General features: G+C 37.2%; 1 protein-coding gene across 11 annotated transcripts in view; it reads right to left on the reverse strand.

Annotated features, from left to right (window-relative positions):
* Positions 1 to 15355, reverse strand: part of LOC129771754 (potassium voltage-gated channel subfamily H member 6) — a 405800-nt gene that overhangs the window by 37841 nt on the left and 352604 nt on the right. For all 11 annotated transcript variants that reach the window (XM_055775755.1, XM_055775760.1, XM_055775754.1 and 8 more), the window contains one exon: positions 8778 to 8901. In XM_055775755.1, the coding sequence (XP_055631730.1) occupies positions 8778 to 8901 (124 nt within the window). The remainder of the gene's footprint in view (positions 1 to 8777; positions 8902 to 15355) is intronic.

A 15355-nucleotide genomic window follows, 5' to 3' on the forward strand; every position in this document is an offset into this window, starting at 1 on the left:
AATACAGACTATGGATTCTACCAGTAGCAGAAAACAAATCACCACCTACGGATCAAATCTTTCAGCGGGTCTCCACATTCAACAAATTTCCAACCAGTTCATCTATGTTCCTGATCATACTATTCATATGGCGACAAGTAAACATTGGGGTAGACGTACCTTACCGCGAAGTTATGTATCCTGCCATCGTTTATGTTCTCGAAATCAATCATTCTTCTCAATTGACAGGATACACAATTCAAACAAGTGCGTCATAATCCAGAATCACATCTACAAGAAGAACCAAAAACGGAGTCATCATCAATATCACCAAATATCAGATCACATCATTGTCCATACCTAAGCCGCTCATCATCGGTGGATAGGTCATCGGATGCGCGAAAAGCGCTTACGGAGGCGGATGGCCTCCGCATACCAAATGAATTTCTTATATCATCGTTGCTGAAACCCACCGCGTAATCACTCCGACAATCATCTAACAGAGATCAGCCTATAAACGATCGATCGCTCTCACGATCATCGATAGGGCCGAAGGTTAGCGATAGATAAGATAGATAGATAAGATGAGATCAGAATCGGAGGATTATATCAGGCTCACATAAATTATCACACGAAACAGTCGCATCTTGTGAAATAAATTTGTAGCGATAAAATCACACAGGTACAGTCAACAGTTTGTAAAAATACCGAACAACGTATAATCCAACGTTAACGACATCGCGATATTAATAAAGATCCAGAGAAGTGTGATGACTTACAGGTAATAATGTACACGTACGTACGGATTTTGTAGGTTAGCGTACAAATTTGAAACAAAACAAAATGGGTGGCGATTTATTTATCCGTTTTGAACTCGAAATGACCCTATTTATTCATCGACTCAAACGCTACTCAAGACGTATCTTTTGCTAAAAAAAATAACTTTCAATTGAATTTGAATCATGACCCCACGCGCGGTGTAGTGTCGCATTCGAACAGTTATGACCGTAACCCCTACCCTGAAATGTTTCATCAGTGAGACAGATGCAATGTATTGAAGTATGCATGTACTTCTCCATTGTTTGACAAAAAAAATGGCGTGATCAATAATTGCAAAGAATCCAAATAAGACAAAATGATAAATAGTTGGAGCGAGAATTTCGTAATTTGTGTTGCAGTATCAAAAATAACTCTGTTTTCAGAACGCTGAATCTATTAGGGGAAGTGGTGGCATAGTGGTCACCCTAAGGAATATGCCCATTTCCAGCGCCCGCATACCGATTTAATTCCCGTTTCTCGAAGAATATTATAGTTCAACTCATTGTTCTTCAAGATAGCAAACGGCTTTTACTATAAAAATTCAAAATAGAACACTTTTCATCATTAGAAAAAATTGTGAAAAATCGAACTTTTCAAGCTAAATGGGATAGATTTATGCGTTTTTTTCGTCCAAATTTGTTCAAATCACATTTGTTATACTAGGTACATGCATGAAATAAGCTTGGCCTATTCACCTAGAGCCCCAATTTAAATTTTCTCTTGCACACAAAAGCGTAGGAAGAAACACATAACGTTTCGCATAATGAGGCTTGGTTTAGTTGGAGTGGCATATTTATCCAGGGTCAAAGCCACAAAAGGATCTTCTTCAAGAGAAGAATGTGATGAGGTATATCAGCTTTAGTAAACAGAACATTGTAAGTTGTTATTTACCTATGACCACTTTGCCCCCAAACATGAAAACAATGTCTATGCTAATTAATCGCTGAGATTAAACAAAATGTCTGTTCACTTCTCCTAGAATATGTGAACAGTCATCCAAACTGATGATTTGCCCAACATATCAGGTTGAATAAAAGAAAATTACACTACACTTGATTATTTTTTATAGTCAACTGCGAAACACTTTCCAAGCAATCACAGTAACCTGATAACGATGATGAGAACTGATGAAACACGAGAGAAATTTAAATATTGATGAAGGGCTAAATTCTATGTGCTCACACTAAGCAAACGTCAAACACAAACGATAATGAGTAGTGCTGTTGGATTTTTTTCTACTATGTAATAATTCAATTATAATTCTCAAATGAAGTGATAGTGAAACCAAGGGATTACTCTGAAGAAGCAATTGTGATACTAGTTTCATAGTTATATCATTAGTGCATTAAGCATTTCAAGATATTAGAACAAAGTGTCCGAAATATGATTCAGAATGGTACATTTTGCTTCCAAATTTGTACGTTGTATCGAAGCATAATCAGAAAAAAGCTCTTATTACTTTATTGTGGTGCTGTTTGGTTAGTTAGTAAATAATGATGACAAAATCCAACTAGAAGATGAAGCCAACCTTTCTAATGATGTTTCCCTACATTCTGTTGATTGAAGGTAAATAGATAAAATTATCGTTTACTTGTTTAAAACATTTTTTCCCCTGTAACAGTGCCCTTTTTTTGGATGTATGGGAGATTTGTTGGTATTTGAATGCTGCCGTTCTACGCATAGTTGTCCCATGTTACTTTTTGACAATTTTCACTTTTCTTCATAAAACGATGTTTTTATCCATAATCTTCCGGAAAACATAAAAAAAAACTTCATGTTTGTTCCCAGTGTTTGAAAAAATCGAGCTCAATTGTCCCGTGTTGATATTTTAGGCATAACTATCCCACCATGTGTTTTGTAGATCCATTATAAAAGAATCGGTTAAAAGTACAAGAATGTTATGTCACGCTCTCGGCCTGACTAATGCACTCAATCCAATTGGTTTGGAAGAACGAACTAATTCTCAAACAAAAAAAAAGTTTAACAAAGCACATGTACACATTGTTAGCGAATGGTATTGGACTCCCGTTTTACGCATAGTTTTCACATGTTACTTTTTTGCAAATTTCACTTTTTTTCATAGAACGATATTTTTATGCATAATCTGTCGGAAAGATACAAAACAAATTATTGTTTGTTCGCAGTATTTAAAAAAACAGCATGAAGTTCAATTGTCACATGTTGATATAACTGTCCCAGCATGAATTTCAAGCCCGTAATCATGCTTGATTGATTCAAGTGAGGGGATCTTCTCACATTTCAATGATAAAAAAAGGTTCACGTGGAACTACCTTAGCTTAGCAATCATTCGTTTGTATTGATTAAATTCTTGATTGAATGAAACAGTTTCCAAATTCAATTGAGTTCAATATATTTGCTCTGTGAGTGAAAAAAATGAACAAATGCCGTGTAAAGTCAATTCATTTATTGTGATTGGTTGTTCTTCGTTACAAGTAAATTTAATGACGGACCTTTTACGTTTGGTATGATGACTAGAACAAAATATATGTACGGAAGAATTATCAAACGTTTGATGAACCAGCCTAAGGCTGAAAATCTTTCCAATAAAGACAAAAAAAAATTATCAAACGATTATTTTATTTTACATTTCCCTCTGAAGTTTACATCCCAAAAGTGTACATACTTCTCGAATCTCGAATTTGCTTGAAACTGGGAAGTTCATTCGCTTCTAGTGGCTGCACGATTTTCCCAGGTTCCTAAGTTTAGAAGATCATGTTAGGACAGACATATTCCACTCTGCACAAAGGCAAGCGAGGACAAAAGTACTCGCAGTTTGCATTTATTTGCAGAGCCGATTTCCCCAGAAACCTCGGTTTTGAAGTCTGTGTTAGGGAAACACATTTCAATCGGAACAAAAATACCCCCGATTTGTATGAATTCGCAATGCCGATTTCCCCACGCTTCATGGATTTGAAGTCTGTGTTAGGGAAACACATTCCAGTCGGAACAAAAATACCCCCGACTTGCATGAATTTGAAATACCGATTTCTCCAGGCACCTTGGTTTAGAAATCTCTATTAGGGAACACATTTCGGTGGGAACAAAAGCTCCCCCTACTTTCGTGTGTTCTTTTTCTTCTTTTTGGCTTTAAGAGGTTTTAAACTTTTCAGTTCACTCGCCTCTAGGCTCTTTCGTGTGCTTGCAATGCCGATTTCGCTGCTTGGTTTTAAAGTCTGTGTTAGGGAACATTTTTCGATGAGAACAAAAGTCCCCCTACTTTCATGTATTTGCAATGCCGATTTCCCCAAGGCTGCTTGGTTTTGATGGTTGTGTTAGGGAAACCGTAAATCGGGCCAATCAAAACGATGCAGTTAGGGCGTTTAGATAACGCCTAATATTTTACAGTTATTCAATTGTTTATCTAATGAAAAACAACATTTTGTTAGTTGCGATAGATGCGTAGAAATATTTCCTATCAAGTGATGCAAACATCTCTCCTATCCAGTACGAAATGTTCGAGCTATAAGCATTCGAAATCATTCATTTTTTCCTGCATGTTCTGTGTTTAGGTTTTCATTTTACCCTCCATATATTCCGGTTAGACGTAGTCCCACGTCAAAATTATAGGAGGTTTTGTACAAAACACGACCGCATTGTTGACGTAGAACTACGCTGTAGTTTAATTCAAGTCGCTTGTTTATAACTGCGGATATTATTTTATAATGCTACGAAAATATTGAAATAACCATTCTACCAGTTTGATCGCCCTGTAATGTTTTTCATTGTAGAATCATTTGACGAGAATTGTTTGATGATTCATTCTTGTGCTCGCAGAACAATACATGCTCGAGATAAGCGCAGCTGTCATCCTTAGTTTCGCTACTGGCAAGCGAAACCAAATCACATACAAAATTTCAGAACGACATTTACTTTCTTGGTGACTAAATAAACGAAATAAACTCTATCTGTTAATCTCCATAACCTTGAAAAGAGTAGCACTGCTTCATAATGATCAAGATAAGCGCAAATGCAATCCTAGTTGACAGCAGTTTTGCGATAATAACTTAATATAACTTTTTGAATAACTTGGTATTCCCCAAATATTTTTTTGGTGCAAAACCTTAACATCTGCTTCACCATAGCGCCAGTTCATTGCATTGATGACAAAAAACAAACAATGTTAACTGCTTGGAAAAAGGCTGGATATTTACCTTAGCAGAGATTCATTACTAATACCCTAGCGTAAATATTTCCCTCCCGCTATCTCCCCTCCTTGTTTATATTTATCATTACGACTGCATAATTTGCAACACCAAACAATCGTCAATCATAGCATAAAAAATTAGGCGATTGTTTCATCGTTACAGGGCCAATGCACACGGGAGCAGAATCAAATGGGGTTTCAGCGTAGCGAAGATGCACTATTTTTACGTACGGGTTATGAAGAACGCACGTACGCACACAAATATCCATATATCGATGGCTTGAAGCAACCAAATATACACACACTTATCACCGTTTTGCGCTCTTCTCAGCCCTTTCTGTTAATATTGCCAGTCTAGATTAGCTTAGCTGCCAACCTTTGTGGAGAGAGTTTTCCTACCGTCATTCGAAACCAAAGCAATGACAAAATTCCAGAACTTTTTTTTTCTTGGTGAGCTGACGATAGCCTAGCTTGATGATTCCCCACACAATTGGGTAGCTCGGAACCTTAATGCAATGGCGTCAGTTTGATACAATGATTGCAATGCCAGAGACAGCAGCGAGTGAGTATTTGGTCGCGTGCACAGCTCAATCGAAACGAAGACATGTGATGACGCAAAACAAGGAAGAACAAGCGATATTCATTGCTTGAGACTTTAAAGTTCTTCAGTTCATCCGTCTCTAACCTCCAAAAAGGCCTCCCCCCATTGCCTTGAGAAAGGCACTCGCCGTCTAGCTCGCCCAGTAACGATGTTGTTCAGTCGATTTCCTCACGAAGCATGAAAGTTTGTCTTTTTTTTACTTAAATTGCATTTTATTGTTTGGATGAGAAAGCTGAGAAAATTTTTGATAAAATTAGTGGATTTTAATAACATTTTGGAAGTGAAAAGTTAATAATTTTTAATGTGTTATTATTAATTTTGTACTAAAAATTTATATTAAACTAAATTGCTAAAAGGAAATTGAAATTTCAAAAAATATCCTATCTCTAAAAAATATACATAATTTTAGTCAAAGAATGATAAGTTCATTTTTCAAGCTTTCATTAAAAAATAGCAAACTCATTTTCAAAAAAAAAATATATATTTTGAAAATTAAAATTTGTTTTTCTCAAAAACATTAGTACTTGAATATTCCATACAACTATCAACAACTCTTTCATACATTGGAAGAAGGGCACTGTTAATTTTGATAAATTTTATAAGAATTTAAAAAAAAACATTTTCGAGAAAAAAATTATTTCAATCGTTAAATATTTTTTTACAGTGTAATTTTATTTTTTTATTGTTTAGATGAACATTTAAACAATTGCCTACATTTTATCTTTTGTCCAAAATTTGGTAGGTAATATAGTTTTGGAGTTGAAAATTTTTGTAAAAAATTAAAAAAAAACTTTGGCCCATTCCAAAAAGTAGATTTTTTTTAGGAGATTTAAAGATTTGAAGTTGCTCAATGATCAATGGTTCTACACCCACAACGTTTCACGGCAATCTGGTATGGTTTGGATATGTCCATTGAAAATGTGTACGTTATATCGAAGTTTCCCTGTGAATCCTAAAAAATACGTTCAACTTCAACTTTCGGTCTGTGACACCGTGCACGGACATACGAGTTATGATTTTTCGCGCGAGTACAGAAGGGTTAAAAAAAACTCACCGAAGTTTGGCGTTTTCATTTGGAAGCCTTAGCTAACTAAGTGCTAACACAATTACCTATGTAGGTAATTTTAACGAGACGCTAATAGTTGTGATATCGCTTGTTTCTACAGCGGTCTTACAAATAGTTCTACCATCTGCATCACTCTGGTATCTACCTCACAGATGAGTCATCGATGAATTTCCCAGCGGTGATGAAGTGTTTCAAATAAATATTGCTAAATTAACCAGGTGTTTTCTTTACCATGCAACTAATTTCCAAACAATCAGTTAATCGCGATAAATTTCTTTGTGCAATGATTCATAGATCTGTTAAACATTAGTTAACACACAGTGCAGCAATCGGTACTGTACCATTCCGTCAGCACGCATCCTGGAATAACGACCCGTTATAAAAACCAGACCCCTGCCACATGTTACCAGAAGGAGATAACGAAAGAGATGCGATAAGAACGAGACGAGATAATGTGTAAAAATGAGATAATGCTAGAGCCAGGCTTTGTAAGACTCTAGCATAGATATAATGACCAGTCCCTTTTTAGTGTTCAATAAACGAAGAGCCTCGCTCTCGTCAAAATAAAGATAGTTTTATTTATTAACTGGCGCCCGAATAGGGACCGGGGATGAGTAGTGTTATAAAATGTGAAAACAGTGTTAACAGTGCCGACACGTAAGAGTGAATCGGACGTTATCATAGATAACACTTCAAATGACATGTGTGAATCGCAACTGCAGCCGTACAGAAGAGTGCCTGAGTCACCAGCACAGCTAATCACTCGATGCTGGACAAAAAGGAAATACACCGCTGTACTGAGACAGCAAGTCATCACTCCCGGTCCATCTCCTGGATTTTTTTCACCTGCACCCGGCAGAGCCAGGACTGAGATAATAGGAACCAGCGCGTGTGATTAAAAGAAGTTTAGATTCGCCACGATAGAGTGACGCGAACAAAACTATCCAAAAAAAATCTGAAATTCTGACCGCCAGGAGCAGCCATGTGGGAAAGGCTCCACAAGTAGCAGCAGCAGCAGCAAAAGGGAACAAGCCGCCACACTGGGACGATTTTGGACGCCGCGTTGGTCTCGACCCAGGAAGAGTTCGACCGTTAGAGGTTCCGGACCACATTGAAAGGACAAGGATTTTCACCGATAGAGGCCGAAAACTTGCACTTCCACTGTCAGAAGTTGGAAGTTAGGATGATAAGGATTTTCATCAAATCACATACAAAGATAGAAATCAACATCGGAACAACCATGCAAGATGCACATTTTCGATGTGAAGATTCTTTCCTATAGATTGTATCAAACAGTCGATAAGAGGACAAAATTCGAAATGTGTTCACTAGAAGACAATCCCATACAAAGGTAGAAGTCACCACCGACACAACCAAAGAAGAGGACGCTAAAACACCATCCTCCATGAAAACAGAAAACAATTGCCAGACGGGAACCGAGTTGTTCATTAACACACCGACACCGTTCCGTACCTTGAGGGATCAAGCCATTTAAGAAGGGAGGAGTTAACACACAGTGCAGCAATCGGTACTGTACCATTCCGTCAGCACGCATCCTGGAATAACGACCCGTTATAAAAACCAGACCCCTGCCACATGTTACCAGAAGGAGATAATGAAAGAGATGCGATAAGAACGAGACGAGATAATGTGTAAAAATGAGATAATGCTAGAGCCAGGCTTTGTAAGACTCTAGCATAGATATAATGACCAGTCCCTTTTTAGTATTCAATAAACGAAGAGCCCCGCTCTCGTCAAAATAAAGATAGTTTTATTTATTAACTCATTGCTCGGACTTTTGTGTGGTTGCGTAAACATAATGTTTGATGTATTTTAATTCACTCGTTGATGTCATTTGAAGTTATTATTATAATTCTGGTGGCATTTGGAAAATCTGTATAGGGTTACTACGTATGCACACATGACGAATTTACCCCGAGTAAGAATGTTATTTTTTGTACTCTTGTGCATCTTGGGCACAATAACTCTCTGTCCGAAAGCACTCGTCTTCTTTTTTTCAGTATGTTTATCTCCAATATTGAAGAATAAATATTATGGCAAATTTGATGTACACCTTCGAAACACGCTCAGGTGTGTTAGAAATAAAAACAGGTAACAACCAAGGGAAGATGAATGCCCGGTCATACCTTTATCGAGGGTCCTCCACCGGTGTTGTTTGCGTAGTAGTACTCCTGGGTAGCATCGGCCAGCGCATCCAACCAGCCAATTTTGTTCTTCATCTGGGGCCGTTCGGCGTTTCCTATCGCGTACCTGAAGGTGGCGAGCAAAAAAGTAAAACAACAAACAAAAAAAAGGGGGCGGTAACGGAAAATGGGAACGCGGGAGTTGTGTGGGATGACAACAGGATGAGATATTAGTTCCTGTCTACGAATAGTTCACTATGAGTAGTATATGTATATATATAGAAAAAATGGTGGCGTAGAGGCAGAGACTTGTGTATAACATATTTTTTTTCTTTCGTATTCCCTACAGTGAGCGGTAAAGCGTGTGCACTGAGGCTAAAATAAATGTGACATATGGATATATTAGTGGAAGTGGTATTAACTTACAGCTTGCTGTCCTTTCATAACAAACGAGGCGGAAGTTTAGTATTACCATGTTTTTTGCTAGAGGTTCCTTGTTGTTTTTGAATTCAAGATATTGTAAAAAAATTTGTGTATCCGAATTTTTATTTCCAGCGTTGACGTTGAATATTCTCATCTGGTAAACGTTCATATGAATCGATTTCATAACAGGTTATAGAAAAAAAAAGTTTCATATTACTCTGCTTTTGAGTGTGTCCAAGAAAAAAAAGAAGACACAGAACGGCTACGAAATGGGAATATTGGATGATTAGATTCCAGTGGAACGTATCCACAGAAATCACTCATGCTTGAACAGCTCGGAAACATACTTTTTCTAACAATGCAATCGCAGTAAATTTAGCGGACAAAGGTATGTGAGGGGATTCTGCCTGCATGTTCCGGTTCCACTAAATTCATAATACGGACTCAGTTCAACAAAAGCTTTTGGGCGGAAATTGAATCCGTTACTGCTAGTGCTTATTTCAATATGCTTTATCAGGAAATGAACGATCCGTTGAATTCACAATGTCGACATGGTTCTCGTTTCGATCCATCTGTACGGCACATGTTTGCATCCGTATGTGTCGTATCGGTCGAAGCAGTTTATATTTCACCGCATGGCACGATCAACGTTTTAAATTTCACAGGAAACGAAGCGCAACTACACGTTCTATTGTACATTGTAATAATCAGATAACCGGTGAAATCTCGGTTCATAGCATCCTCCTAAAATAAAACACAATACGATATCAGATGCTGATACTTTCGCTGTCCTTCCATGGTTACGAAATGTCTTTCATTGAACAATGTGAGAATACGCAGCATTTCAGTTTATTTTGAAATTCATTCTGATTGATGATCCCTCGTTGGCTGCGCACTTCCAGCAAACGGTTCAATAGTTTAATGACACCATTCGAATTAGTCGCTCGACTTCGTGGCCCGTAACTGTTGACATCGGTGACCTGGGTTCCTAAAGGATGCCCTAGCCCATAATCACAGTCGTTCGTGATATTGTTGCTGACATGCGGCCCTACAGAGCACCACGAAATAAACTGAAAGTGTCCTGATAGGAATGTATATACAGAAACATCAACTCCTTGTGTATTTTTATCGTTTTTAAAAAATGTTTCACCCGTATTTTTTTGTTTCGCACTCAGGATGAACCACGCTGAATTAAGGTTGGATTTTTTGTCAATATTGTCGAAAACACCTCTTTCCTCAATTATTTCCTTCTTTTTTATGCTAAAAATTTCCGGAAATGGGTATATTCGGTGAAATAGATAAAAAAAATCCCTTTTCCTGGCCACCCCAATTCTGGGTAAAATAAAAAGTTAAGGTCTACAACTTTTTCGATAAGAAAAAATATACAAAGTTCGATATACAAGACTGCATATACATACTTGTAGATTTAAAAATGAAAAGCGCATTTTGTGCTAACAATGATTAGTTCAACCAATATGGAGCTGTGTCAGACCGCAGGTCTGTGATTATGAGCAGTTCGGAAGGGCATCCTTTATGAACGATCTGGTGAGTGTTGTAAGCTCTTGGCAACTTGATACAAGTAACATAGTGGAAAATAATGTAACAAAGATAGCTATTTTTCAGAAATTTTGATAACATGTAAATTGGTAACTTTGAATTGTTGTGCAAAGTAATCTTCAATAATCATGATAAGCGAAAATCAGTGTGTTTGTTGTTGTTCTGATTTGGGATGACAGTTTTGACAGTTATCAATGAATCATCTTAAAGTTCATAAGCCAAGATTTCTGCCTTCAAAATTATCATTCCCAAATAAAATTAACGAACTGAACATAAAACAATAACTGATACCAATAGAAACTCACGAAAAAGACAAAGACTCTTGCGTATCCGGTACTGCGCCGGATTTTTGATATTTGGTATAAATCCGACATCGGTTGAACAGGTCTTGAGCGACTAAGGATTGATTCTAGATTACATACGTATGAGGCTTGTGTACGAGGAAACGACAGTATTTGGGTAACGGTAACACTATATACACGTTGTCATGTTAGTATAAGTTTGACGTCTTAGTTGTCTCTGGTCGATTTGAAGAATTGTATTCACGTGGGAGAAGGTTTCTTAGGCCGATTACACATTATCCGGTTTCTGCCGGACCGGTTTGAAACCCAAATGGCAAATTTCGACCGGACCAACCTCTATACGGCGCCGTGATGCAGCCGTCTACTGCGACTGCAATGTCCGGTGACCGGACGAACATTATACGCGATGACAGTAGCATAGTGTCGACATCTGGTGAAGACATCGGTTTGGGAAGGCAAATCATTCTCTATAAAATTATCAGACCTAAAGACAGTTTTAGGTTGTTTAAACTTTGAATGAAAATTTTTACTTCATATTATGTGATGACTTAAAACACGTAGAACTGACTCTCACTTAATGATTTTTGTATAACTTTGTATGATGAAACTCATCATTATGATATGAAATCACTATCAAACACAATTCTTGTTCAGGGGGTTTTCCCTACCTGCAAAAGAACGTGTTACTTTATTTCATGAAGAACATATTTGTTAAGAAAATGTTTATTTTCATTCATAATTTTTATTTTGTATATGAGTTTACTGCACCTGAAAATCCATTATCACTATCGTTTCCCAAAAGCGGAGCACGAAGCTCCATGCCATCAACACGAATTGACAGCATTTTGTCATGTCTGTTAGTATTAGTGCAGTTCAGGCAATTTTTCGTCCCATGTAATAGTTGTGTGCGCTATTGACGTTTGTTTGTTGATTTTGAAACCAGTTGATAATTTGCAAGTGATATGGATGCTGAAATTTTTATTTCACTTCTTCAGCAACTACCAGTGCTGTGGAATAAATTCTGTGATGCAAGTTTCTGCTCAGAGAGAAGCAATGGTCACAGGCAGAGATGCCAACCTTCCTGATTTTCCAGGATTTCCCAGACTTTTTGGCACACTCCCTGATATCCTGACAAACACTCGATTTTCCCTGATTTCACTGAAATGATCCGGATTTTTCCTGATTTTTGTAGTTTTTACTTCATTAGAAATAGAACTATCCGTAATGAATACAATGGAAATGTTGGAAATGAGAATTATTCTAACAGCTTACATGAAATAAGCTATTCGTTCCGCACTTCTATAATGCTTACTCTTTGTTCGATTATTATATATCTATTCCGAAGCGATTCGTGTTTCCAGAGGGAACATTGTCATCATTTATTAAATCTGAAAGCTGGCGTGAAAGAAAAACCATTATCAGATTACAATGGCCGAAAGTCGTTTCAAATCGTTATATTTTGAATTGAAATAATTATTAATTTTTTTTTTAGTTTTTTTTAATGTTGTCCTGACTTTTACATTTGTCAACACATTTCTTGATATTACCACAAAAGCTAGTCATTATAATAGAAAAATATTGTCAAATACAGTTTTCTGTGCAATATTTTTCACAATTTTAAGACAAAAACGAGTTCTTCTATTACGTAGAATACATATTCGATGCGGGAAAGTAAAATTTTATTCATAATTCTTAGTTCAAAAGTGCTTGGAGTATCAAATATGATTTTTGCTTCACAATGACAGCTCAATGCTGCCAACGCGAATTCAATAAATGTACATTCAAGATAGTGCTGCGATTTTTTTTTCTAACTTCTTACTTCAAGGATTAAAGCTTGTCGTACTTTGTCCCTGCAAAATCATTTCAAGGTAAAAAAAACTTCGACTCTATGAACAGCTTAAAAAACTTGAACAGTTCCGACGAAAAAGCAAACATGTTCTGAGATGATAAAATTTATATGCTTCGTGAAAGATGACGAACGGTTGTGGAATAAAACTGTGCATATAAAATTGAAATGAAAAAAAAATTGCTTTTACTTTCCTAAAAATGAGCACGAATATTCCGGACAATCCAATATTAATTATCCTGATTTCTCCTGATTTTTACTTTCATTTTTCCTGATTTTTGAAACTTTTAGTTGGCAACCCTGCTCACAGGTGCACGATGTCATCATTGAGCATATTGCTACGGACTGTGTTATTAACGGTGAGTGGTGTCTTTCGACAAGCATATCGAGTTATTTAATTAACCTTTATTTTTTTTTCCACAGACAACATACCTTATTTGAAATTATTACTGAATTACTGGGTATTCCAGTTTGGCCTGACCCGAGACGCGATCGACGACGAGACCGAGGCACTCAAGCTCAAACTGTCCGATCTGTGCTCTGTGGTCAAAATGTTCCCATGCCCGACGCCAAAGCATCGGTTCTGTCAGAACGAAATTCCAGCTTATCTGATCCAGTCATTCTTTGCCCCGGATCCGCGTATTGATAGCTGTGATGCGAAATGGGCTCGAGAAGCTGCCCCTGCCTCAGGAGTGCGTGCTCGAGGAATTGCGGCATACGTTGAGCGCATTCTTGGACGAGGATCTACGGAAGCAGCAATGGAATAGTGTTTGAACGAATTATGATGTTATTTGAATCGTATTTTTTTCTACTGTAATAGTGAAATAAAAAACACTCTAGAATGAATGGATGTGTATACATTCTCTTGTAGGCAAATTCCAAGATAATCACAGGAAGTGAACACATTATGCACATAAATAAATAGTGCCCCTAGCTTGTTACGGAATGTTATTATTATTGGTCCATCAAATTGCACTTTTATCTAACCGAGTTTCTGAGACTGTTGAAAAAATATGTGGCAACAGAGCGTGTGAAATAAATCATGCTATTTGTGTATGTTTGGAAACAAAATAATTATGCGTATGAATGTGTAAACTGCAACTGGATTAAAGTTAGTTTTTGTAAACGTATTCTGAAGTGGGCGGAAGTATTCACGGTAGGTACGGTATGAACGCCGTTATGATGCAGGATATGCGTAATGTTCGTGAGGCCAGGTCTCACTTTGACCATGCTCCTGGTGTGCCACACTCCAACATTCGTTCCTATGTGCTCTCCAAGAGATATACATATGAGAACGCTCGTGGTTGCCGCAGCAGCTGTGATTTTAAGATTTTCCGTCTGCAGTCAGCTGCATGTAGCCGGAATATTTGCAGCAATGTTTACCTGTTAATCCACTATATAAATAAAAGCATGTATGTGTATGTGAGAGATGTACGGTTTTGTGTAGTGAGAGGTGTCTTTCATATTGTTATCCGGTTATCCGTCCAAACCCAGCGGCGCTTTTTGAAACCGGTCCGGCAGAAACCGGATAATGTGTAATCGGCCTTAGGGTTATGTTTTACGTGGTTCAATTAAGATAAATTAGGCACCAAACTTTTTTTTACCGTTCCGGTTGAATGTCTGCTCCTAGTCACTAAACTAATCTTATGCTTTAATCAACCAGTTCACACTTTTTTTTTTTAATTTTTTGGTCTACAAATTATTTGTGTGCAACAAATAACGGTACTTAGTATAAACAAAAGTTGTTTGAGAAAAGGCCGTATATTGTCGCACTTTGTAGATGTAAAGAGCAAGAATTGTTCTGTATGTAAAAGGCTGAAGATGCCAGATTTAAAAATTTCGACAATTTCGAGAATTCGGGAAGGTCGATAATTTCCAAATATGAAATTAAGGGAGACATGAAGGTCAACCCAGATTAGTCACCACACCAAAATCGGAATGTTTAATTCCAACGTGTTATCAGTGCTGCTTTACACTTGTGGGACGTGGAGTGTATCAGCAGAGAACGACTTCACGATTCGATCGACACGTCTTTTGCATTCTTTAATCCCTTCGTTTCAAATTCAATCGTTCTATATAAATGTGGCAACTTTGCCTTGTCGCAAAACGAACGTCAAAACAATCCATCCGGATTCGTGAAGTAATTTACTCTCTATCAGATTGGCAAACTCCGAATCAAATTCAAGTTGTTGAAGTTTGAATGAAAATGTTTACCCGATGTCGTTTAAATACACAATTTTCGTTCAAGATTTTTCCCCACTTGCAGAGAATGTTTTACTTTTTTACATACAACACATTTGATATGCGGAGCTACTTTTTCATTTGAAATGTTTGTTTTAAAAGCATGTTTATTCCATCCGAAAATCCATAACCATATTTGGTTTACATAAATGGAACGCGAAGCTCAATGTCTATGTCGAATTGTGTGGCAAGGCAAGTCCCTAGTTACTAGA

Source organism: Toxorhynchites rutilus, chromosome 2, assembly GCF_029784135.1.
Source record: "Toxorhynchites rutilus septentrionalis strain SRP chromosome 2, ASM2978413v1, whole genome shotgun sequence".
NCBI lineage: Eukaryota > Metazoa > Arthropoda > Insecta > Diptera > Culicidae > Toxorhynchites > Toxorhynchites rutilus.